The sequence below is a fragment of the Bubalus kerabau genome, chromosome 3 (genome assembly GCF_029407905.1).
Source record: "Bubalus kerabau isolate K-KA32 ecotype Philippines breed swamp buffalo chromosome 3, PCC_UOA_SB_1v2, whole genome shotgun sequence".
NCBI classification, from domain to species: Eukaryota; Metazoa; Chordata; class Mammalia; order Artiodactyla; family Bovidae; genus Bubalus; species Bubalus kerabau.
This window is the reverse complement of record NC_073626.1, coordinates 28,021,672-28,048,512: the sequence shown is the minus strand read 5'-3', so window position 1 is coordinate 28,048,512 and position 26,841 is coordinate 28,021,672. Positions and strand designations below refer to the sequence as shown.

General features: G+C 41.2%; 1 protein-coding gene across 1 annotated transcript in view; it reads right to left on the bottom strand.

Annotated features, from left to right (window-relative positions):
* The window catches only part of PKHD1 (PKHD1 ciliary IPT domain containing fibrocystin/polyductin), a 440,275-nt gene that overhangs the window by 207,557 nt on the left and 205,877 nt on the right, over positions 1 to 26,841 (bottom strand). Inside the window, exons 45-48 of the mRNA XM_055574400.1 lie at positions 24,785 to 24,920; positions 20,954 to 21,200; positions 5,971 to 6,148; positions 3,910 to 4,105 (exon numbers count right to left, since the gene is read on the bottom strand). Coding sequence (XP_055430375.1) covers positions 3,910 to 4,105; positions 5,971 to 6,148; positions 20,954 to 21,200; positions 24,785 to 24,920 — 757 coding nt within the window. The remainder of the gene's footprint in view (positions 1 to 3,909; positions 4,106 to 5,970; positions 6,149 to 20,953; positions 21,201 to 24,784; positions 24,921 to 26,841) is intronic.

Here is a 26,841-nt window from a genome sequence, read left to right as displayed (position 1 = left end):
ATATAAAGGCACTCTTGTTTTACAGTCAGACCTGTCCACAAGCATGGCGTAGAAGTGATAGTTCATGACTGCCATTCATAACAGTTTATTCTAGCAAATATTGCCCCTCCGGGACCCTCACACAAACTATAGCACGCAAGGACTTCACTCGTGGTCTGTGTTTAAGTGGTTCATTGGGCAGAAATCTCAGGGGCATTAGAAAGGCAACCTGAACCAATCTCCTTAAGAGAGATGTTTTTAAATGAGCGAGGTTATCTTAGTCTGTGGGTAACAATTGCTTAAGTGGTATTAAGTTTCAATCAGGGGACCCATATATCATCCATGTCATGTTATCATGAATCTGTTATCTTACAAAAGCTAGTTAAGGAAAATAGAATGAGACTCTTGCAGACAAGTTATGACAGGTACGCTGAGTTCAAGGCACCTGAGGTTGTTCATCTTCAGGGTGGGGGCGGAGGGAAGAAGAAAGAACCGTTTTAGAGAAATCATCTACTGATAAAGTGTATAGTGAAGTAACAACGCATGCTAATCACACTTGAAGAGGTTGGGTGTTTTGTACCACAATTCCAATAGATAAGTAAGCTTAACCTCATTGTATGGATGTAGCCACAGAGGAAGGGAACATTTATAATTCCATGCCCCAGGTAAAATAACCAGCCAGCCACTGATTAAAGCCCGAAGCCCCAAACTCTGGCCTTGAGCTTTCCAAAGAAGCTGCTTTCTGTAAAGACGTTTGCTGAACAAAGGCAAAACTTGCCTTGGTAAAGAAGAGAAAAGCAAGGGTCAAAGAATATTATATGTGCGGGATTTTTTTCTTTGTCACTGGAGATCGGTGAGAAGCGTTCTCCCGGAAACCTGCTGGGCACCCCCCAGCCTGGCTGGTCAGTGGTCCACGATTATTGAGTGGGCAGCACACCCTAGTGGAGAGGCACAGCCAGGAGCCAGAATGCCTGGGTTCTACCCTCTGCCAATCTCGCTGGGTCGGAAAGGAGTCAGGCATCTTAAATCATACACCAAGGAGCCAAATGGAGGAAATGAAGATAATTGGGATTTTTTTAAAACTTCCTCTCCGAGGAGGATGTGGTAGGGTTATGAACAAATACAAAAGAAGGGCCACTTAGAAGTGGTCAAGGAATGAGTGAAGGCCAGCCAAATGCCAGTGGAGCAGGATTCCAAACTGAAGGCCGGCGGGTAAAAGAGCAATGTCTCCCCGACGCCCACCCCCCAAAGTCTGACAGGAAACTCAGTGGACCTGGAGGAGGTCAAGCAGCTCCCTTACAATAAAATGAACTTTCTGTACACACAACGCTATGAGTTTTTTCTTTTTCTTTTTTTTTTTTAATTCCAGAAATATGTCTACTTTGACTGTAAAGTCTTATCTTCTCTTCTTAGACTAAATGTACTTTATGTAAGTTACCCCAGTCACAGACTTATAAAGTCGCACAGCCCAAAAAACAATTAGGCGAAAGTAACAAGCTCATCAGGGCTTCCCTGGTGGTTCAGCTGGTAAAGAATCTGAGACCTGGGTTCCATCCCAGGGTTGGGAAGATCCCCTGGAGAACGGAACAGCTACCCACTCCAGTATTCTGGCCTGGAGAATTCCATGGACTGACTGTATAGTCCATAGGGTCGCAAAGAGTCGGACACGACTGAGTGACTTTCACAACAAACTAATCAACATGTAACTGGAACTAGTGCATGGAGTCTTTGTGAGGTGTCAGCTACAACTACTTCACTGCCATAGCAGGGTTGGTCTATGGAAAACATGGTACCCTCCTCATCAACTTCACCGTGGTGGTGCAAACTTTACACAGAGGGTATAAAAAGTCACAACCCATCATACACAACCCAAAATCGCTGCACGGGCCACCACCATAGGGGACCTGTTTGTGAACCTTGGTTCCTCCCGAACCCTCAAGTCCTCACTGTGCCAGCCCGGGAATGGGAACAGGACTGGCTCTCGTCACCTATGTACTCCACACACTCAAAGGCACAAATGACCAGGAAAGTCACGACCTGGAGTCCTGGGAATCCTCTCCAAGGAACAAGGGTCCCTAACTTTATTAAACATTCCATCAACCCCCTGTGACTTCCTGTTCCTTGACCAACTCACATTGTTCAAAAGTGAAGATATTAAAAGATTCTGATACAAAGACTCTTTAATTAATAAAAGCCATCTGCCTAATAAAAATGGTTTATATTGTAATATTCACCTACATCCTGCATATGTACATATAAATATACATATAAAATACAGACACACTTATACAGACCTGCATTTAGAACATATGTATAAATACAGCACAATAGTATAACTTGCTATTAATTCAATAAATAATGCCATCAAAGAGGAAGAAAAATCTGTAACTGCATGACTTGATTTTTTTTTCTCTATGCCACAAATGTTCCTTTATCACGCTTGCTTTCTGTGACTGTTCAAACTAGAGTGCAATTCATGAACAAAATCCCATCAACGAACAAGACAGGCTCCTCAGAAACATGTTAAGTGATAAAACAAGAGCAATTTGAAATTAAAATTTTGTTTCAGAATATACATCAAATGAATAGCCACAGTTAAAGTTAACAGCAACTATTTGCTCTTACTTAATGGTTGTATTTGACTTTAGTGGTAAAATGGTGTCAGGCATCTCTGTCCATCTTGAAGTTTTATAGTTTGAGGTTACATTTATAGATGGATCAAATCCAAAATAAAATCTGGATGGTACATTTCAGTGCAAATGAAATATACAGCAATCCATTTGGCAAACACTTTTAAGAACCCAGGAAACACCCTCCTCTCCTCTCTCGTGCTATGAAAATGTAAGAGTACCAGGGCCCAAGTGTGATCTGACTCAGCCAACATATGGCTAGGTACAAGTGATGGAGACACGGGACTTGGGACACCTGCCAGCTCTCTAAGCCTTTAGGGCCAAGTCTGGCTCATGGCAGAGGTTGGGTCTTGCCATGCTTGACATGGTTCTGAATTAGACCAAGATCTATGAAGACTAATTTGTAACAAAATTGTCATTCTAGAGACTCATTTTTTCAGATTCTCCTTCCTACAGACCACTGAGCTAAGGTTAGCATAAGTAGACATCATGGCCCTCAGAGTGATCAATGAAACAATATGGAAAGGCAGTAAGAGATGAGCTCCAGGAAGTCAAAAGAAATCTATGGCCATGAGTCACACACGGGGCTCCAGTGAAACACACACAATAAGAAAGTAAGGAAATCCTGCCGGCCCCTGTTACTGTGCAGTCCCAGTAGGGTTTCTGGTTCCACAAAACAAGGCCCCTGGATCCTTCACCCTGATGCTGCATCTGACACAGGAAGAGGCAGCCCATCCCCCAGTCCTCAGCACTCTGTGCATCTCATCTTCCTGACCTCAGATTGCCTTCCAAAGCTTCTCACCTTCCACACTGACTGCATTCTTCATCCTGCCTCTCTGTGCTGTCACCTTGCACTCTTTGCTGTCCTCTGTTCCTGTGATGGCAGCCAGCCACCCTGTCTTTACATGTGCAGTTGACCTTTCTACAAATACAATGCTTAACATGAAGGAAAAATGTGAATAGGTTATTAAGCACTCACTCTGGATCAGACACTCTTTTAAAGAATTTTACATGTTATCCTTTACTTAATTTCCTGTTCTTCATGTAGGCCCTTTTATTATTCCATTTTACAGAGGAGGAGACTGAGGCTTAGAAAGAATACCGGCTCAGTGTCTCATAGCTAGCAGGTGCTGAAGCTGGAATTTAAACACAGGCAGTCTGATTTCAGAGCACAATCACCTAATCACAGCACACAGGTGTCCCTTTCAGTTCTTCATCACTTCGTAGCACCAATGAAATTCCAAAAGGAATAGTGGTTTCTGACTACATGCACTCCACATGCTCATTCAATCATACTTACCCAGATAGGTGAGTTGTCTCAACTGACTGTTGAAGAACCAGTCACAGCCTTGGTCCTGGCCAGGCGATGGAAGAGATGAGAGGGACCGCCCCACATGACTCCCACACCTTATGAGGATGTCAGGGTAAACCCACACATCTGTGTGCACTAGCAACAGGTAATTTCCAGGAGCAAAGTTGTCAAATGTTGCTGAGTACTTGAAGTGAGAGAAAAGTACAAAAGTGCTCTTTTAGAAAGGAAAACTCTTGCCAATAAAAGAGTTACAAAGAACAGGATGGAGTAGTTTAGAAACAGGACCATTCATACCGGGTACTTTTTTTGTGGGAAATGGGTTTACTTAAATTTACTGCACAATAATCTCATAACTAGAGCTATAAAAATCATACAATGTGAGGACTGAAAGCTGTAAGGTTCTTCTTGTGTGTGTGTGTGTTAATTATTCAATCTTTGTGACCAACTCTTTGTTGGTCATGGACTGTAGCCCACCAGGCTCCTCTGTCCAAGGAATTCTCCAGGCAAGATTACTGGAGTGGGTTGCCATTCCTTTCTCCAGGGGATCTCCTAACTCAGGTATTGACCCCAGGTCTCCTGCACTGCAGGCAGATTCTTTACCATCTTAAAAATTCCATGGACAGAGAAGCCTGGTGAGCTACAGTCCATGGGGTCGCAAACAGTCAGACATGACTGAGTGACTTCACTTTCACTTTCTTTACCATCTAAGCCACCAGAGAAGCCCTCTTCTTGTTTAACAATCTAGAGGAGAAAACCAAAGTTCAGATAAGTGAAGTAATTTGTCTCAGGTTAACCAGTAGGAAGAGACAGAGCCACGTCTAGAATTCCCACCCAGTTTTCCCCAAGATTCAAATAGCAGGCATTGGCAGGAGTGCCATTCATTTATAACAGTAACGGCTAACGTGGCTGAGCATTCGCCATGTGCTCAGGTTTCATTCATATCAAGGTATTCAATCCTTGAAAGGCCCTGGGAACTGTTACTAGCGCTGCCCCCGTTTTATAGATGAGGACACTTGAGGCAGGTGGAGGTTCAGTAAATTTTCCTACATCATGAAGTAGGAGAGTGCTGATCTGGGACAGAAACTCAGGTGTCCACCTCCAGAGTCACCATTCTACTGCCTTCACCTCTCCAGAATGTTCTCATGGGAACCTCAAGGGAAGTGGAGAGAGGTGGGCACACTTCCTGAGAGCCCTGGTGAAGGTGTCATAAAGATTCTACTTTGAAATATTGAGGACAGGAGGAGAAGGGGGTAACAGAGGGTGAGATAGTTGTATGGCATTATTGACTCAATGGACATGAGTTTGAGCAAACTCCAGAAGATATTGAAGGACAGGGAAGCCTGGTGTGCTGCATTCCAAGGGGTCACAAAGAGTTGGACTTGGCTGAGACACTGAACAACAAATGGCACGCCTGCCTCCAGCTCCCTAAGAACTACTCTCATGACCGTTAGGGAGAATGTGTGTGTGATGAGACTGAAAGAAAGAAATGTGCTTAAAAGGAAGAAAAGGAGCTTGAGGGAATCCAATGGGCTATTTGGAAAATGCACCCATTTTCCACATGGTTATTCCTACCATCCCTCCCCTAACATCTGACTCCTTCAACCTAACAACGGAAAGGACAGACCTTCATTGCAAGTTACTCTTTGACCACAAGGTGGCACTGTGTAATGTAAAAATGCCTTGGGAAGATATTTCCTCTTGGCTACGAAACACTTCCCTGGGGTAGGTTGGTTCTTAACCTTTAACATAGGACTGCATATCTATAGGATGCTTAGAAGCTATTTGTCAGTGTATTAATAAAGCTAAATTTTCAGGCAGAATCATGCTGTGTTCAAAGTGAGGTTTAAACAGATTCTACAAGTTTCAAGTTTAAAATTAAAAAAAAAAATCATATCTCAAATTCAGGTTACATTCATCTGGCAAAAATTCTGCTGCAGTTTGCTTGACCAGCACCAGAAGAGGCTAATACCTGCAGACTATTATGTCACAGAAGGAAAGTTGGGAACCCCTGGGGAAAGGAATCTACCAGCGAGTGGATGTCAGGGTTACCTGCAGAGCGCTGCTAGTCCAAGGGCTCTCAAATCGCAGGGAGTAGGTCTCTTGATCTAAGAGCAGGGCCATCCAGCCATAAGGGTTAGACAGAGTGTCGTGCACATAACTGACAGTGGTTGTCTTGTTTCTGCTGTCCGTTATGGTTAAATCTTGAGGAACTTTCAGGGCATTGGCTCTAGGGAGATTTAAAAGAAAAAAGTGGGTGGTAAGTTTTTGTCCATCCTGGATCTAAGGCACTCCTCTCCCATCAGCTGTAAGCCATCTCCCATTTTCTCCATTATGTCTCCCCAGTGTCTATGGAGGTTTTAGAAGTCACACCATCAGTCAAAATGCCCAGTGGGAGAGTGCTGTTGGACCATGTGTGCACCACTCAGCTCTGTAGTGGCTTGTAACACTCAGATCTTAGGCCACTAATCAATGCCACTCTAATGAGTTCATACAGGCCAGGACTAGATACAATTATTTTAACAGAGAAATGTCCATGGTCAGAATATTGCCATGGCCCAGGTTTATCAGCAGAAGAACACACACTATATAGTTATTAGTTATCTCTCTGGGGAGTAATGGCTGACACCCAGAGCCTGATGTGCCTGGACTCACAGAGTCCACCTCCAACTGCCCAGCAGGAATGGCCTCAGTAGCTTCGCCAGAACAAAGAGGACCCTGAGACCTCTCTCGTGGCCTTACATGATCCCCAGGGCTCACTCAGTGCCAGGGGGATTTGCAGTTTTGCTTGTTAACAAGGACCGCGACATCCTGATGTTAGAGACATTTCCTCTTTTCTGTGTCCTGCCCCCTGGCATCGGACTCTGCACAAGATGGGTACCCAAACCATATTTGTTACACGAGCAAAAGCTTCCTTGGTGGTTCAGTGGTAAAGAATCTGCCTGCAATGTAAAAGACGTGGGTTCGAACCCTGGGTTGGGAAGATCCCCTGGAGGAGGAAATGGTAACCCACTCCCATATTCTTGCCTGGGAAATCTCACGGACCGAGGAGTCTGGAAGGCTACAGTTCATGGGGTTGCAGAGTCAGACATAACTTAGCGACTAAACAATAAACAACAATAATATGAACAAAAACTTCATGGAAGAGCTCTCCCCAAAGCAGTTGGTGCCAACTTCCCAATTTACAGAAAAGTTTTCTAGAAGAATGGCATCTCACCATGAGGAAAATGGAGACAGAGTATGGCAAACATACTATGTGAGCGTCACAGGTAGAAACAAAGTTTCGGGTTTCTACAACTTATTCCCCATCAGTTCAGTTCAGTTCAGTCACTCAGTCGTGTCCGACTCTTTGCAACCCCATGAATCGCAGCACGCCAGGCCTCCCTGTCCATCACCAACTCCCAGAGTTCACTCAAACTCACGTCCATCGAGTCAGTGATGCCATCCAGCCATCTCATCCTCTGTCGTCCCCTTCTCCTCCTGCCCCCAATCCCTCCCAGCATCAGAGTCTTTTCCAATGAGTCAACTCTCTTAGAAAGTGATTTTTAAAGTCTTTGCCAGATCATAAACACATTTTTTCCACCTGCTTAGACCCTAAAAGAAAGTCAAAGTGACAGAAAAATTAAAGCAAAAGTTTTAAAAAAAAAAACACACATAATATGACTGTCCTTCCCCTTTGGTTTAGTTTTCATGAGAATCTTCAACTGTGGCATGTTGCTGCAGGCAGATAATTAAATTCTCACAGTAGAAGGAAATGAAATGAAGGAGGATGTTGGGTTTTCAAAGTGAGGGGTGGCGTGAGCAAATCAAAAGTCAATTTACAGTTGAGTGGCATAGTATAAAGAGGAGACTGGTTTTCGTGTTAAACATTTGGGGACCATTGTTAACTGTGTGTAAATTGGAAGCCTATATCTGCATGAACTAAGTGTATGAATTCTGGGGACTCACTTACCCTCTGTAAGCTTTAATTTCTCTTTTTTCAAATGGAGACAACAGTATGTATCTCCTGTAGCAGCTGTGAAACAACGTGATAATCGATATATTCGATAACCATCTCAAGCCCAGTAAGTCCACCTATAGCTCATGGAAGAAAGAACTTCAGATGTACCTGGTTTGCCACTCTGTCTAGTTATTTTATTGTCTCAAGGTTTATCCAGGATATTTGGTCATTTAAAAACATGCTCACAACCTCTCAGGAGCTTTAGCCCTGGTGATATAGTATTTGGTATATATTTCTTGTAAGACTTCCCTGGTGGTTCAGACAGTAAAGCATCTGCCTACAATGCGGGAGACCCAGGTTTGACCCCTGAGTCAGGAAGAAACCCTGGAGAAGGAAATGGCAACCCACTCCAGTACTCTTGCCTAGAAAATCCCATGGACAGAGGAGCCTGGTAAACTATAGTCCATTGGGGTCACAGAGTCAGACACGACTGAACGACTTCATTTTCTTTTCTTTCCTTCTTTCTTATAAGACAATGTGTTTGTTTCATCTGTTAATAGATAAAAAGGGATAAAGAATACTCAGGGCATTTGGAATAAATGAACTACTGTTTCCCAGATGTCCCTACACAGCATTCACTGAACCTTTAGAAATCTTGGGGTGGGGACTTCCCTGGTGGTCCAGTGGTTAAGACTATGCTTCCACTGCAGAGGATGCAAGCTTGACCTCTGATGGGGGAACTAAGATCCTGTATGTGGTGTGGTCAAAAGAAAAAAAAAAAAAATCTTGAGTTGGAAGGACTTCTTCCTCTCTTTGGGTTTGGGGTATGAAGGACCTTTTTTTCCCCTCATGTATACCAAGATTTAAATTAGAACTAATGGAAATCTGGCCTCATATTCTTAGACTCAGAGCAGATATGGGGATCATTTGTTCTAACATCCGAACCATTATGGGAATTTCCTCCAGATTTTATCTTGTTATTTCTTCCAGTTATGGGGAGTTCACATCCTCAAATTCCTTCTCCTTTTATGAAATTTATTCCTAAATCAGACAAGTTCAAGAAGGCTTAATTTTCTTCCTTGTATTGTCTAGCCATCCCCCCTCAATCATTATGAAGACAGGAGTCCCAGCATCCCAGGATATCATCCAGCACAATTTGGCCCAACTAATATATTTAATAAATGAAGACAGGCTTCTGGGAAATAAATGTAAAACAAATGTGATAAGAAGAGACAAGTTGAAATCCCAAAGAGGCAAATGAGCTGGCCACCATGGGTACCAAGGTCAATATATCAGGTGGAATTTCCCCACAGTCCAGAAAATAATTCCGAGCATCTCAGGTTCTGAAAGTGTAGCCCTTCAGCTTTCACAGAGACATTGGCTCTGGAAAATGAATCACAAGACCAAATTCCAAGAAATACTCACTGATAAATCAGAATTTCCATTTTAAAATTTGCAATGAGAAATAAAACTCTTTCACATGGTTGGGTGCTCAACAAATGTTTGCTGAATCAATAAATGAGTGTTAAGTAGATTAGAACACTTTGGCTATTGGCTGTTGAGTGATGTTTTGTCCCAGGGAAGTCTACCCAGAAAACAACAATAGTGTCAGAATACTTCTTGTAAATGTATTAATCAAAAGAGATAAGCATTTGATGATAAGTTATCAGATCTTGATACAGTCAACCTCATTATCAATAAGATATTTGCCAAGAAGACTTGAACATTTATCTTTAGTGGTCAGAAAGAACGCTCTTTCTGACTCTTTAATTCTTCTTCGCTTTCTGCCATCAGGGTGGTGTCATCTGCGAATCTGAGGTTATTGATACTTCTCCCGGCAATCTTGATTCCAGCTTGTGCTTCATCCAGCCTGGCATTTCACATGATGTACTCTGCATATAAGTTAAATAAGCAGGGTGACAATATACAACCTTGATGTACTCCTTTCCCAATTTGGAACCAGTCTGTTGTTCCATGTCCAGTTCTAACTGTTGCTTCTTGACCTGCATACAGGTTTCTCAGGAGGCAGGTCAGGTGGTCTGGTAGTTCCATCTCCTGAAGAATTTTCCAGTTTGTCATGATCCACACAGTCAAAGGCTTTGGTGTAGTCAATAAAGCAGAAGTAGATGTTTTTCTTGAACTCTCTTGCTTTCTCAATGATCCAACGGATGTTGGCAATTTGATCTCTGGTTCCCCTGCATTTTCTCAATCCAGCTTGAACACCCGGAATTTCACAGTTCACATACTGTTGAAGCTTCGCTTGGGGAATTTTGAGCATTACTTTGCTAGCGTGTGAGATGAGTGCGATTGTGCTGTTGTTTGAACATTCTTTGGCATTGTCTTTCTTTGGGAGAGTTGGGCTATAAAGAAAGCTGAGCACTGAAGAATTGATGCTTTTGAACTCTGCTATTGGAGAAGACTCTTGAGAGTCCCTTGGACTGCAAGGAGATCCAACCAGTCCATTCTAAAGGAAATCAGTCCTGAATAGTCATTGGAAGGACTGATGCTGAAGCTGAAACTCCAATACTTTGGCCACCTGATGCAAGGAACTGACTCATTGGAAAAGACCCTGATGCTGGGAAAGATTGAAGGCAGGAGGAGAAGGGGATGACAGAGGATGAGATGGTTGGATGACATCAACTGCCTTGATGGACATGAGTTTGAGCAAGCTGCAAGAGTTATGATGGACAGGGAAGCCAAGCATGCTGAGGTCCACGGGGTAGCAAAGAGTCGGACATGACTGAGAGACTGAACGGAACTGAGTGGTCAGAAAACCTCCTCTACACACATGTAAGCAACTGCACTAACAGTGGGCCTGGCTTAGGAAAATGTGAAGATTTCCTTATGAACTTAGATTTCTTCTATCCAAGTGGAGTGTTCTCAGTTAAACTATTTTTAGATTAGAGTCCTGGTTTTATTTTTAACTATAGAACAAAAGAATTCTATTTGCTCAAATGCATCCATCTGTTGACATTTAATTCCTCTGGTCTATATTTTGTCACTTTCTTTGCCTTACCAACCCATATTTTTTCACTCTTCTCTTAAGACATCATGTTTATGTCCAGAAATACTTCATTCCAGCAGTGTGGCCTCAAGAATCCCCCTGGTCACTTTGATGAGACTTAATTATTTCTTAATTTTCTATCAGTATCACATTTACAAATCAGTTTTAGTATCTAATTTATCCAGATTCCATTACTATAGATCATAATAGCAATTATTGCAGGAGGCATTTTCAGTCCATACTCTCCAGTTTCTAAAGACCCCTATACACGTGACCCTGTTTTCAAATGCTAACATCAATTCAGTTCTACTTATCTTTAGGACTTCTGTAGCGTTTTTTTGATCCCCTTCTTCCTACCAGTATCCAACCTGATGCTAACTCCTTGATCAACTGGAGAACCAACCATAGTACATTGTGATCCTAAATCATTCTTTCCTCCTCCTTCTTCATGCACTGCTTGGATTCTACCAAGCTGCCCCATCTATCTCAGCAGAGGTTCATATGGGACACAATTTCACAGGCATTTGTGGACAGCATGAGCTTTCTTTAGAGCGATACAAGTAGAGAAGGAGGTTATCAAATACTCCTTTGTCCCAGTTGGTAATGGAAAGGCTCGCGTGTGCATTCTGAAAACCAAACCCGAATGGCAAAGACCAGTCTTCGAGGAGGCAAGATGCCTTGTGTTGACTGCCACCCTGAGGGCCAAAAATTTGTAGTCAAATCAGCTCCCGTCCTTCTAGGCCAAATGTCAGTGGTGACGGTGGTGGGCTCTTCTGAAAAGCACCCAAAGAACATTCAGAATAGAAGAATACCATGAGGAGAATTTACCATCCATAATTACAACAATTTTCTCTTGCCCTAAATAGCCACTAATTTCCCCGTGCCCTAAATAGCCACCAATCTCCCTCTCTTTACTGTTAATGAAGCAAAGGAGCACACTGAAGTATTTCTAATTTGAAGGAGCCAAGGGAGTCTGCATGGGCCATTAGCAGCAGAGAGCTTCATTACTAGGGGAAGAAGTCTCTCCCTGAACTTCGCGTGGCTTTATGTGCAAGAAATCAGGAGGCAACCAGTCCATTTGAAATGTTAACCCTTACCTTGGTGTCAACAACAACTCCTGGATACAATCAAAAAGACAAGAAAACTACAAGCTTTTCCTTTTCTATACGGGAGCATATTTTTTTTTTTTAAATCACCAAGCCTGTTTTTAATTCAGGGACATCTTCCTTTAGAAATATAACAGTATCACTTGATAAAACTCCCCAACCAAAGTCCCAAGTTACAATACTCGTTGCATCAACAGTTCTGTAATTTAGTGCCCAGATACTATGTGGAACTGTTGAGTGTACACTGCCCACAGAGGATTTGTTAGGCAATCAACACCACCAATGAGAACAAATATTAACTCCCCGGTTTGTGTTTACCATTGGCTTACTTTTCCTGAGGGTCCATATCTCTGTGTATTAAGACAAACACTTCACTGAGCTCTAAATGCCCTCTATTTGGAACAATTGTGAAGTAAACCCTTTATAATTTTGCATCTCCTAAGCCAACACATCATAATAACTAGCCCCAAATGGTGCTGTGGGCATCGCCTGGATATTCATGCTTGCTGATGTTACCCTCATCTTTTACTGCACAAAGAAGACAAAATCAAAATGTTGAGCACAGCCAACAGATTTTTGTGGCATTATTTTTCTCTGCTACTGCTAAATCATTTCAATCGTGTCTGACTCTGTGTGACCCCATAGACGGCAGCCCACCAGGCAGCCCACCAGCCCACCATGCGACCCTTTCCACTACTCTCCGTCCCTGGGATTCTCCAAGCAAGAACACTGGAGTGGGTTGCCATTTCCTCCTCCAATGCATGAAAGTGAAAAGTGAAAGTGAAGTCGCTCAGTCGTGTCCGACTTTTTGCGACCCCATGGACTACAGCCTACCAGGCTCTTCCGTCCATGGGATTTTCCAGGCAAGAGTACTGGAGTGGGGTGCCATTGCCTTCTCCTATTATTTTTCTCTAGCATCTTTAAAATACACTGGACTCCTAAGAAGTCCTTGTCAGAGGCTCTCCATGTCCTTTGTTTTGAAGAGTCTTATTTTTGCACAAGTAGCCCATCTTACACAGATTGCTAACTAACCATGCTATCCCCTTGCTTTTGTGGCTTATAAATAAACTGCCTCTCCCCATTGGTAAATTACAATAACAAACACATTTTTAACAAAAAGAAAAAAAGAAGCCTTTGTCAGAGGATGACTATTCTATCTACTGATCTGCCATCACCCAGTAATATCTGATGTGTATCAATAAGAAGTTTTCTGTATATACTCTTGTTGACTGAGAAACAAATATTTCCCCTTCTGAATAAGAAACCTAAAAAGAGAAAAGAAATCATAACCCTCAGTCTTTGCCCCAAACTTGTAACAATCCTTAAATTCACATAAAAAATAGAACAGTTACAGGGATGCAAGCCATGTGATTTAATAATCTTGCATTTCTAGGGACCCCTTCTACACTGTTAGGGCTTCCCTGGTGGCTCAGATGGTAAAGAATTTGCCTGCACTGCAGGAAACCTGGGTTTGATCCCTTGGTTGGGAAGATCCCCTGGAGAAGAGAATGGAAACCCACTCCAATATTCTTGCTGGAGAATTCCATGGACAGAAGAGCCTGGCGGGCTACATTCCATAGGGTCACAAAGAGTCAGACACGACTGAACAACTCACGCTTTCACTTTCACTTCACCCACACACTGTTAGTGGGAATGTAAGCTGGTGCAGCCACTGTGTAAAACAGTATGGAGGTTCCTTAGAAAACTAAAAATAGAATTATCATATGATCCAGCAATCCCACTGCTGGGCATATATCTGGACAAAACTATAATTCAAAAAGATACATGCACCCCTCTGTTCATAGCACTAATCACAATAGCCAAGACACAGAAACAACCTGAATGCCCATTGACAGATGAGGGGATAAAAATTATTTTTATGGCCAATGGAATATTACTTGGCCATAAAAAGGAATGAAATAATACCATTTGCAGCAACATGGATACAGCTAGAGATTATCATACTAAGTAAACTAAGAAAGAGAAAGACAAATACTGTATGATATCACTTAAATGTGGAATCTAAAATATGGCTCTAATGAAGGAAATGGCAACCCACTCCAGTGTTCTTGCCTGGAGAATCCCAGGGACGGGGGAGCCTGGTGGGCTGCCGTCTATGGGGTCACACAGAGTTGGACACGACTGAAGTGACTTAGCATAGCATAGCATAAAACAGAAATAGATTCGTAGACGAAGAGATCAGACTTGTGGTTGCCAAGGGAGTAGAAGGAAAACGGATGGACTAAAAGTGTGAAGTTGGTAGATGTAAGCTATTACATTTAAAATGGATAAACAACAAGGTCCTAATGTAGAGCACAGGGAAGTATATTCACTATCCCGTGGTAAACCACAATGGAAAAGAATGTTTATAAAAACATATATATGTATATAACTGAGTCACCTTGCTATACAGCAGAGACTGGCCTGATATTGTAAATCAACTATGCTTCAACAAAAAAATAATAATTCTTGCATTTCTGGCAGGTATATCCTGACATCATGGGTCCTCCATGATGGAGGATCCAAAGTCATCCTCCATGACTTTGCTGATGTATATTTCTGTTTATCTCTTTTCAGAGTCAGCTAAAGCAATAATGATTGTTAAGTCCCCAAATCAGCCTAGCATCTCCTCAAACATAGTATTTACAGTTTTTGCAACATACTTGACAAAAATTCTTGCCTGTTACACCTTCATCCTTGAAGAGAAGCAGTAGCTATCTATACTCTATCTACCCATACTTTAGATACTATTGCATCTCTAGCTTAATCTGTGGGATGAAGTTGGTATGGCTATCTCAGAACATGAGAATACTATCCTTAGAGCTACACAACCACAAGGTAGACAACTACTTGTCAGGAATATTGAAAAACAATTCCATGCAGGCAGGTAGTTACAAAGCCCACCCTCCCTTTTATATCTATGCACACTTGGTACAGTAGGACTGACCGACACCTGCCCACGAGTTCATCACCAGCCCTTCTTCCCAACTCCATGTTCAGTGACATCATGATGTTAGCCTTAGCCCAGTCATGTGAGAGTATTTCCACCAAGGAATTAGGCAAATGCTACAAATCAGGCTTTTTATTCTAGTCGTAAAACAGGTACCAGCACACCCCTGAGCCCCTTTGTTATTCATGAAATTTAATAACCGTGGAGTATTATTGATGCTATTCCTTGGTTTGGGATCCATTTTTATGTTTAGCTCTTCTTCTATTTTACTTCTGTAACCTCTGCTGCCTAGAGAGGATAAAACTTCTTGGAATTTCCCTGTCTCACATGTTTTTTTTTTGTTTGTTTTTTTGAGAACTGAAAAGATACCATTAGTGATGCTATGCCTATTTATCCCTAGGAAGAGAGTTAGGCGATTGTTAGAGGAAAAGCTAGGCCACAATTTCCATTTGAACTCTTCTTTACTTTTACATTCACAGAGGCAGGGGGTGCCTCGTACTCTGAATACTGACACATTAAGAGCAGTTCCATAGGTAAACACTGAATGTAAGCTCTACAGGAGAGGATATTAAGCAAGATCTAAGAATCAAGGTGATCAACAACAACATTAACCTTTTCTTTTCTAGGAGAAATAGGAAGGAAGAAACAGAAAGCACTGGGGGCATGAGTGAATCAAAAACTGTGTCCGGAAAGACTCCAGATTCCACGACTTTCTGGGAGGTTTCTGGATCAGTGCGATGTCTCATGACTATTGGAAAGTGTTCCCTGTCTTTCAAGAATTGGATTAAGTTTCATTTGAACAAACTTAATTCCCTTGCCAGGCATTTGTTTCTCAGAAACATAATTATCTATATTTTATTCTATTAGTAGTAACTTTATATGTTGTTTTATCAATCATAAATGTAGAGGCTTTCGAAAGACAACATTTACTGAGCACATACTTCGTGCCCGACAACGACCCCGTGAGTGAAGTTACATTTTGCTCTTTTTACTGTCTTGAGAACTGAAGCAGAAAGAGGTGAAGTAACTTGTCCAGGAACATACCTAGGAAGTGGCGGAGGTAGGGTGGTTTATGATTTATACCCACAAATGATTCTTAATTACTTCTTTATTCTTCAGCCTTTGAAAAATAATTTCAAACATATGCATATAGCCAGACTTTCTTTTATGTACTTCCTATTAAAACTCGGAACGACTGGTTGGCCAACCTACAACATCTTGTAAACTCTTTTAATTTCCCCCACATTCAGTTCAGTACATAATTGGAAGACAGATCAAGGCTTGATTTACTGATATTTGAATAAATCTGTATCAACTGAAAGAGCTGTAGAGTGCTGTAAACCAAAAAAACAAATAATTCCCAGATGGTAATTGTGAAAGTTGGTTCTCATTCTCCCCATCACAATTCTGTGCATCTATACCACCAGGAAAAGAAAATGCTTGCAAATGTATGCAAACTGCTATTTCAGTAGGGGTGGGGTAGGGGCGGGGTTGAGAAGAAATCAGCTGTTAAAATAAATTGTCTGATCAACTGACAGCCCCAGGCAAGCAAAAGCCCAGAAGACATTATGAAAGGATATTCTTAAGTATTTGATGTTTCTAGGAATTTTAGAAATAAAGATAGGATAGTATTTTAATCCTGGATCTTCTAAAGAAAAGTTAAGTGCTGTGGACGCCTCATAAATAGGTCCTAAGAGAGAAATGGACAATAAGAACATGAGAGGAAGATTTGGGGGAGTCCACAATTTCTCAAATGATATTTATTTATTCAATACTAATTTTATTGAGTCACTTCATGTTCAACATGGTATTGGGTACCATAATAGAAACAAACAAACAAATAAATCCCACTATCCTTGTCCTACTTACCATGAATGAGAAGGGAGGGGTGCTTTACAAGCTATGTAGGAGCTATGAGTATTGATTAGAGAAAGTACAGACAGCCAGCACACAGCAGGGATACAAAGCTGTGCAGAAAGCTCGGGGAAGCTCACCAGAGTAAACTACCTTCATGCTGAGTTCATGGAAGCTGAACCTTTTGGATCAAAAAACAAAGAAGTTGAGTGTGGCTGAGGCTTAAAATTTAGGAAAAGGAGGGCAGAGCATTGAGAAAGGATCCTAGAAGTATAGCACAAACAGGAGTAGGTCATGAAGTGCCCTTGAGACGTTAAAAATGATAGGCTTTCACTGGGAGGCACTGGGAAGGCCCTGATGAAGCCTCAAGCAAGGGAATGCGTGGATGGCAGGACCAGATCTGATCTACAAAGACTCACAAGTTTAAGGATAGGATCCCAGCAAGGTGGCAAGCTAAGTGGCTGCTGCAGTTAAACAGGTGGGATCTGAGTGTCAACTTGGACTAGAGAAGTTGGGAAGGAGAGAAGTAATAAAACTCAAAAGGGATTTTTTTTTAGGAGATGAAATGGACTGGACATGGTAGGTGATTTCTGTGAGCAGATGAGTCAAGGATAACTCCCATTTCTGGTTCAGGTAATTGCATCATTTGTCTGAACACCCAGAGATTCTTAACACCCAATAGGTCCATGGAATAAAGACCTTAAGTTTGGTTTTGACAGGCTGTGTTTGAGAAGGCTGCTGAATACTCTAACAGAAATATTGAAAGCACTACTGCTCAATGGAAATACAATGCAAGCCATAAATGCAAGCCACAGAGGGAACCTTAAATTTTACCATAGCCATATTAAAAAATGTAAAAAAAAAAAACAGGTAAATTAATTTAATAATATACTTAACCCAACATATTCAAAATCTTATCATTTCAAGATAATCGATATAAACAAATCATTGAGCTATTTTACATTCCTTTTTTCATACAAAGTCTTAGAAACAAGATGCATAATTTACACTTAGAGCACATCTCTATTTGGATGAGCCACATTTCACGTGTTCAGTGGCCACCTGTGGTGAGTGACCACAATATTGGACAGGGCAGATCCTAAGGGCAGTTGGATAAATGGGTCTGGACTTCCATAAGCAGCATCAGTGAATGTGAACTGAGGCTATGAAACAGTCCAGATCATGTGGGAAAAGCATAACTTGAAAGCTTCTTGAAGAATCTTAAGGAACATTAGCATTGAAGGGTCAGGAAGAAAAGCTTACAAAGGAGGTCTAGAAGGAGCACACAATACCCTACTGGTGACATGATCCTTGCCCCAGGTAAGCATCTCTACACAGAAGAAATTTAGGATCAATGAATCCAGGGACTATGTGAGCCATTTTGCCATGATGAGGCCTCTGGAGCAAACGGTGCAGACATTTTTCTGAAATGAGGTCCTGACTTATACTGGTAGAGCTACCACTTTCTGGTCTTATCAGGAAGGATGGGGTTGAGAGAAAGAGACTGGTAGAAACAGAAGTCAGGAAAGAAATGCTATCCTGAACACCAGTGGCCCCTTAAGAAAGCACGTTTTAGAACTTGTAGTGAGAGAGAACTCACCCAGACTAAAATGTCATTATTTTTAACAAAACAGAACTTTGACTCTGCCTCATAGAGGGTAGGAAATTTTTCTTCACCAAAATATTAATTATTATTGCCAACTTTAAAAATTTCTATGCCTTGGTCAACACAACTGTGAGGATGAAGTCAGAGGAAGCTGCAAAACCAGAAGTGCCCATCACTCTTGGAAAAGGTAGTGAGGGAAGAAGGTTGTCAATGTCAAACACAGAACCTATAGTGAACATGGGCCAGGAGGAGCCTCCGAGGAAGAGATCACGCCCTAAGTACTCAGTTGTTAGTTAGGGGGCAGGGGTGCCCCGTTTAGGCAGCTGTGCAGACCTCACGCCCTACCCTCTAGGCATCTGGGCTGAGGAGGCAGGAGGGGGCTAAATGTTGAAAGGAAAGAGGGCAGGGTCCATGTGCCACATCAGATCCCCATCAGCAAGCAACCCCAAAAGATGGGGACTGTGAGAGCTTTGCAAATCAACTCTTAGGGTGCACACTCCAGGGAAAATAGCACAGCAAATTAGTCCTTTCTCCATGAAATGCCACAAAGTTTGCATCTACGTGGAATTCAAATTGCTCATTAGCTCTGACATGTTCCTAATGAGGTTATAATGCTCTGGGACAGAGATCAAGTCACTGAACACAAATAACTGGGGATAGAATCTGGAAATATCAAGTTAGAAAGACCTGAGAGCAGTGATTCTAAAACTTGAGTATAAATTCCCCAGGGGTCCTGACTCAGAACGTCTAGGCTGAGTTTGAGATTCTCTGCATCTAGTCCCAGGTCCCACTGATGCACTCTGACTAGCAACGCCTTAGAGATCATCTAATCTAACCATCTCACCCCAGAGATGAGGACACAGGGCTAAGAGACTCATAACTGGGAGTGTGCTGAGCCTCTCTTAGGCTTGGAGTCATTGAGCATTTGTCCACAGATCTGTGAATCAACCTGAAAATGTTTAAATAGAAGCCTAGGGAGTAGGGTGACCAACCATCTTGGTTTTCTCAAGACTGAAGGGGTTTCTGGGACATGAGATTTTGTATTTTAAAACCAAGAAAATTCCAAACAAACCAAGGCAAGTGTTTCACCCTAGTAGGGATCTTCTGAATCTACTCAGAATACAGTATCAGGATTATTTTCTTTTAGACCTTGTCAGTCCTTGAGTGCTGGGATCATGACTTGCTGCCAAAGCAAGCACCTAGGTGTCCTGCCTGCCCTCAAGACTTCCAAGAACAGGTGCTCAGAAGGATTACAACTGCAGAGGTTTCTAATGCCACACTGCTAAATGCCACCTTCAGATACAGTCTCCCAGTAGGTTTTCAAGACATAGAAAAAGAATATCAAGAACCCAGAGAAATCAGTGCTATACAAGCACATAATGTTCTTTTTAACTACACAAATCTATTTTTTCATTAAAAGAAATGCATATAAGAAATAAATGGCTCACTTTTGTAAACCTCAAAATGCTCCTTAAAAACATCTTTGTTAAAATCACAAAAATAATAAAAATCAGGATGCAGCCCTAAGAATGAAAGGCATGCTCTGCATAATCAAAATGATTAGAAATGAAAACATATTGCTCCATACTGTTATTACTCATTGGAATTGGGTCCATTAACATTAGATAGAATAATAAACAGCTTGAAAAGCAAAAGTGGAATGTTTTCAGACAATTCCATGCTAGCAGGGTATTACTAAGGTGTCTAAAGCAGAATGTCAAGATACGGATGGCATATGCATTCAGAATGCAGACTTAGTGCAAACCTGACCATACTGACTCCCTCTCTGTGGAGTTTACCTGTTTAAATAAGATGCCAGCATGATCCGGCTGAAGCACCTGACTTAATATTCATGAAGCTAGGACACTTAAAACAAAGGAGAGAAAGGAGTGTGGCTAATTATATACAATGCATTTGAAATAGGTAAACGGTAGAACCCTAGTCATTCAGCAATCATTACCTGGAAATTAAAGGGGGCAGAAGCAATCCTATTATGCATTATAAACAGCCAAGCTCCTGACTTAATAGTAGGCCAAGTAGCATAAACAAGGAGTTCTTGCTCCAATATTAAATAGAATATGTATTGTACAAATCCAATAGTTCACAAAATTAACAAGGAAAATGAACTGGTGTGAAGCAACTTCACAAGTAATAGGGAGCATCAGCAATGCTTCCCTGGAGCATAGCAAACACTTAAAAAGAGCTCAGGGAGAGGAGGTGCATATAAATGAGAATGGACAATATTGGAATTTATTAATACTCCTCTTAATTTAAATACATTTCAATTTTTTGTTGGTTGCAAGTCTTTTTGAGAGGAAATTATTAACTCAAAATGCCAATAAGTGGTCAAAGGCTATGAGATGTGGTCCACTGCTATTGAAAATTAGCTGTCATTTAAATCAGCCTAAAACTACCATAAACTTATGACAGCTGTCAAAATTATCCCATATCACTTCTGTAGAACTAAATACACCAAACAGAATCTGGAAAACAATTTCTCTTCTACCAATATCAAAACCTGAATGATATATACGTGTCCATTGACAAGCCAAAATGTAGAGTTAATTCAACTTACAAACCAATAGACATCCGATGAAAGAGAACATTTTCCTCACAGACACTGCCATGGACAAGCTGGCTGAAGCTGGCTTTGACCACACAAGAAGCTGGAAGTGTTTCCATAGAAGCAAGAATGTGACTTCTAGTTTTTCCAGACAGAGACCCATCCAAGTCTTCCAAAATGGCTGCATGAGGAGATGGAAATGCTACCAAGTTTGGAGAGTTCATAAACTTCAGCTGGTTGGTTTTCACAGTAAACCCACCTGTTAAGTTGGAAGAAAGACTGTGACACAGGGGCACAAAAGAAGGTGATCACAAATGGCAACTGAAGTCACTGAGTTATTTTCAGTATTTTAAAATTGCATATTTATACAGTTTAACAATTTGCTGGCTTATTTGTCCAAGAAAAAATATATATCCTGAGTTGACTATGTGTCAGGCTCTGTGCTATGTGCTGCAGACAGAGTGAAATAAGAATAGTAGGGGCATTGTCCTCACGCAGCCTGTGTTCTCAGGCAGTGATTCCCAACCAGGGGTGGTTTGCCCTGCAGGGGACATTTGGTACCATTTGCAAGCATTTTTGTCTGTCACAACTGAGTGGACAGCAGGGCATCTGGTGGGAAGAGGCAAGGATGCTACCCAGCTTTCTACAAGGCACAGGAGAGCCCCCACAACAAACAATTATCCAGTCCCAAATGCCAAGGGTGAGAAATGGCGGTCTACTGGGAGTGACACCGAACATTACTAATTACCAAATGCTAAAGGTCCTGAGGGCTGGTCTTTCCATCTCTCTGCTCTAGTTCTTCTAAGGCAAATCTAACCCCACTTCTTATGAGATTTATACTTTAAACATTTGCCCTCAAAAGCCATATTCAATCAATCACATGGACAAATAGTAACACATTTGATAGGTATCAGCTCTCGGGCTACATGTCTTAGCAGGGTTTCCCTCGCACCCCCTTCATATGATTCACTGGTTCTGCTATTAGTCAGTTGCCCAGGAAGAAACAATGGCAGTGGTCTTCTAATACTTACCCCCCTGTCATTAAAATTTAAAAACTCAGGGCACATCTCTTAGTATATATGCTACCATATTGCTGTATTATGTATCTTATAAAATACATAAAAAAGGAAAAATGTAAAATAAGACATAAACAAAGAGAGGCCCTAATGCTTTCATTCTCATCCCAGTAGAGTCTGTGCACTCGACTGTCATTCATTCAAGATGCTACAATTCCACCTCAGAAATTTCTGTGTGTGTCTGTGCTAGTCACTCAGTCGTGTCCAACTCTTTGACATCATGGACTGTAGTCCGCCAGGCTCCTCTGTCCTCTGTCATCTCAAGGAAGGAATACTGGATTAGGTAGCCATTCCCTTCTCCAGGGGATCTTGCCAACCACGAGATCAAACCCAGGTATCCTCCTTTGTAGGCAGATTCTTTACCATCTGAGCCACCAGGGAAGCAACTTGTTGCTTTTCTAACACCACATGCAGTTCTATAAGTCAGCTATATTGTGTTTCTTTGCAACTTCCCAATCATAACTTGCTCTTTGAATTTTTTTTTGCATAGGCTATTCCTAATATGTAAAAACTTTTCTCTTCCTTCTTGCAAACTTCTCTTCACCTTTCTAAATCCTGCTCAAGGCAATCTATGATGAAGTTCTACCTGACCCCCTTCCTTGTTGTTCCCCTCACTGACCTTGCTCAATCCTCAAGTATTGGATTCATTATACTATTACATTCATTGGCTCAGACATTTATTCTTGTGCCTAGATGGAAAGCTCCTGGAAGACAAGAACTATGTGCTTTTCATCTCTGTACCACCCAGGTCCTTAAACAGAATCTGGACTAAATAGTTTTTAAACAAATGAAAGAGATGGCTTAGCCAAGGACATCCAGGGAGAAGAAATTAGAGCTCATAGGGAGTATCTTGGTCCTTTTCAGTGCCTTATGAATGATATGAGACAGTGAAGCTTCTAACTGAGGAATTAATATTTGAAGTGATTGTCTTAAGGCATTTTTTATTCCTATTATTATTTCTACAATCTTAAACTCAGATGCCACCCAAATAAAAACAATTTTTGGCTCTGTCTATAGAGGGGGGATAAAAAGCACAGTGGAGACTTACTGATTATTCATTTAATTAAAAAGGCAAACAATTACCTAAATTGGCAATTCAAACCACAAGAGCATATTTACTTGAACCACTTGGTTTGTCTGTTTACAATGATCAAATCAACTAGATTGCTCTCTAGTTCTTTCACCTTAGCCCATGAGTTCTCCAAGGTATTTCTCACCACCTCTGAGAAGTGGTTAACAAGTGAACAAGAATTCTTATGGTCTCTCTGTGTGTACAAAAAGCCTTGGGCTGTTGAAAACATAAGGTTCCTGAACTCTAGCTCTTTCAGGAAAGCTTGTATGTGTATTAGTTCATATCCATATGTATATCATCCAACTCCATTCATTGATTTAATCAGTGAACCTACTGGGCACCAGACTACTGGTTACTAAGGATAAAACTCTGAGCAAAAGAGATGTGATCAGATACAGAGAATAAACTAGTGGCTACCAGTGGGGAGAGGGACATGGGTAAGGCACAATAAGGGAGCGGCTCAAGACGTACAAACTACTATGTACAAAGTAAATTAGCTACAAGGATATATTGTACAGCACAGGGAAGATAGTCAATATTTTTAAGAACTTTAAATGGAGTGTAATCCATAAAAATATTGAATCACTATTTGTACAGAAGCTAATACAATATTGTAAATCAACTATATTTCAATATGAGAGAGAGCTGTGGTCCCTGCATTTGTGAAGCTCAGAATCCAGCAGAGACATGGAACTATCATAATAGAGTATGACAGGTACCAGGTAGGGAAAGGCCGGGGAGCTGCAAGAACCATATTGGGAGCACCTGGCCTCCTCTAGAATTTCTTTTAGGAGATTTGAACAGCAGTTTCTACTGATGAAATCTTATGTTGTTGTTGTTCAGTCACTAAGTCGTGTCCAACTCTGAGACCCCATGGACTACAGCACACCAGGCTTCCCTGTCATTTACTATCTCCCAGAGTTTGCTCAATGTCCATGGATTCAGTGATGCTATTAAACCATCTTGTCCTCTGCCACTCCCTTCTCCTCTCGCCTTCAATCTTTCCCAGCATCAGGGGCTTTTTCAATGAATCAGCTCTTCACATCAGGTGGCCAAAATACTGGAGCTTCAGCATTAGTCCTTCCAGTGAATATTTAGGGTTGATCTCCCTTAGGATTGACTAGTTTGATCTCCCTACTGTCCAAAGGACTCTCAAGAGTCTTCTCCAGCACCAGAAATTGAAAGCATCAATTCTTTGGTGCTCAGCCTTCTTTATGGTACAACTCACATATCTGCACATGACTGTTGGAAAAACCATAGCTTTGACTATACACACTTTTGTCAGCAAAGTGACATTGATGTTTCTGCTTTTTAATACGTTATCTAGGTTTGTCATAGCTTTTCTTCCAAGGAGCAAGCGTCTTTTAATTTCATGGTTGCAGTCACCATCCACAGTGATTTTGGAGTCCAAGAAAATAAAATCTGTCACTGCTTCCATTTTTTTTCCCCTTCTATTGCCATGAAATAATGGGACCAGATGCCACGATATTAGTTTTTTGAATGTTGAATTTTAAACCAGTTTTTTCACTCTCCTTTTTCACCCTCATCAAGAAGATCTTTAGTTCCTCTTAAAGAAATCTCATAAGTAAAAGAAATAATGATTCCCAATGGCTTTGACACTATTTATCACATTTATGTGCGTACTGGACTCATTTACTAGTTTTATTATTTGTCTTATCTACTCAAACAACTTACCCTGTCCTTGGGAGCAGCCTGAACAGGTCCTGATGGCCACACAGTGAGTGAGATCAAAATTCACAAAGGTTGTGTTAGAAACTCTCAGTTCCCACCTTCTGGGAGATTTGATCCCAGCTGACATACACAGGTTTCCCTGTGATTTGGAAGGGGGATAAGGAAAGAAAAATGAGAGAACTGGTCAAATGAAATACAATTTTAATACATGAATAAAAGCAACTAAGTGAGTAAAAAGACAAGCTACAGACTAAGAGAAAATATTTGCAAAGCACATATATATCACAAAGGATCACAATGCAATATCCTACACACCTATTAGAGGGTTAAATAAAAATTAGTGACAAAACAAACCCTGATGAAGAAAAAAAATAATTGAAATTTTCATACACTGCTGGTGGGAATGCAAAATGGCACAAACACTGTGGAAAATTGTTTGGTACTTTTTAACAAAGTTAACATAATCTTATTATTGACCTAGGGGCTTCCGAAGTGGTGCTAGTGGTAAAGATCCTGCCTGACAATGCAGGAGCCATAAGAGACACAGGCTTTATCCCTGGGTCAGGAAGATCCCTGGAGGAAGGCATGACAACCCGTTCCAGTACTCTTGCCTGGAGAATTTCATGGACAAAAGAGCCTGGCAGGCTACAGTCCATGGGGTCTCAAAGAGTCAGACAGGACTGAAGCGACTTAGCATGGATGCACACATCACTGACTTAACAATTCAACTCCTAAGCATTTACTTTAGAGAAATGAAAACTTGCTGCTGCTGCTGCTGCTAAGTCGCTTCAGTCGTGTCCAACTCTGTGCGACCCCATAGACAGCAGCCCACCAGGTTCCCCCGTCCCTGGGATTCTCCAGGCAAGAATACTGGAGTGGGTTGCCATTTCCTTCTCCAATGCATGAAAGTGAAGAGTGAAAGTGAAGTCGCTCAGTCGTGTCCAACTCTAGTGACCCCATGGACTGCAGCCTACCAGGCTCCTCCATCCATGGGATTTTCCAGGCAAAAGTACTGGAGTGGGGTGCCATTGCCTTCTCCAATGAAAACTTAGGTTCATACAAAAGCCTTAAACAGATGGTTGAGACAATTTTATTTGTAGTCAATCACCAAATCTGGAAACAGTTCAAATGTCCTTCAACAAATGAATAAACTGTGGTACATCCATATAGTGGAATACTGTCCCCCACAATAACAAGGAATAAAATATTGTTTCTTGCAGCAAGTTAGATAAATACCAAAGGTTTCTGCCAGTGAAAGAAGCCAGTCTCAAAAGGTTACATGCTATGTTATCCCATTCGTATGACTGTTGAAAAGAAAAAGCTACAGTGACAGGGAATGGATTAGCGACCTCCACGGGGATATGAAAAGAAGGTGTAGCTACAGAGATGGAGCCAAAGGGAGAGTTTTTTCAGGCTGATGCAACTGTTCCATATCTTAGTGGTGGTTACATAAATCTACTCCTATGTTAAACATTTACAGAACTGTACACCAAAAAGTCCCTTTTACTGTATGTCAATATAAAAAAATAAATATTAAAAAGCCTAAAAAACAACAAAAACTGCTTCCAGGATTTTCTGTAAAACCTCTTCAACAAACACCATCTAATCAAGCTGTTACTGTTTCACTGTTCCACTGCCCAAAATAGATGTATGTTTGAGGATCACCAGAAACTGTCAAGAGTCTCCACCTGGAAGACAGAGAGAAAAAGAAACGAACAGGAGAAACAAAACCCAGTGGAGACAATGCCAGTATAGAAATCAGAAGGGAAACTTAATAACATCAGCGAAATAAGAGTATCATGTTCATGAAAGAAGACTAAAAAGGAATTTTTCAGAAAAAAAATAATAGGAGAGTAGAATGAATACATTAAATAGAAAAAAAATCTAAGAAAGTAGGATAAAAAGGCAATGGGAAATCAGAGAGAAATTAAGAAGATTAGAAAAGTAATTCAGGAAAGCTAATATCAAAATAATAAGAGTTTAAATAAAACAGAAAATATAGAGGACATAATTATCAAAGAAATAAGAAAATTTCCCAGAATGAAAGGATATGACTTTCC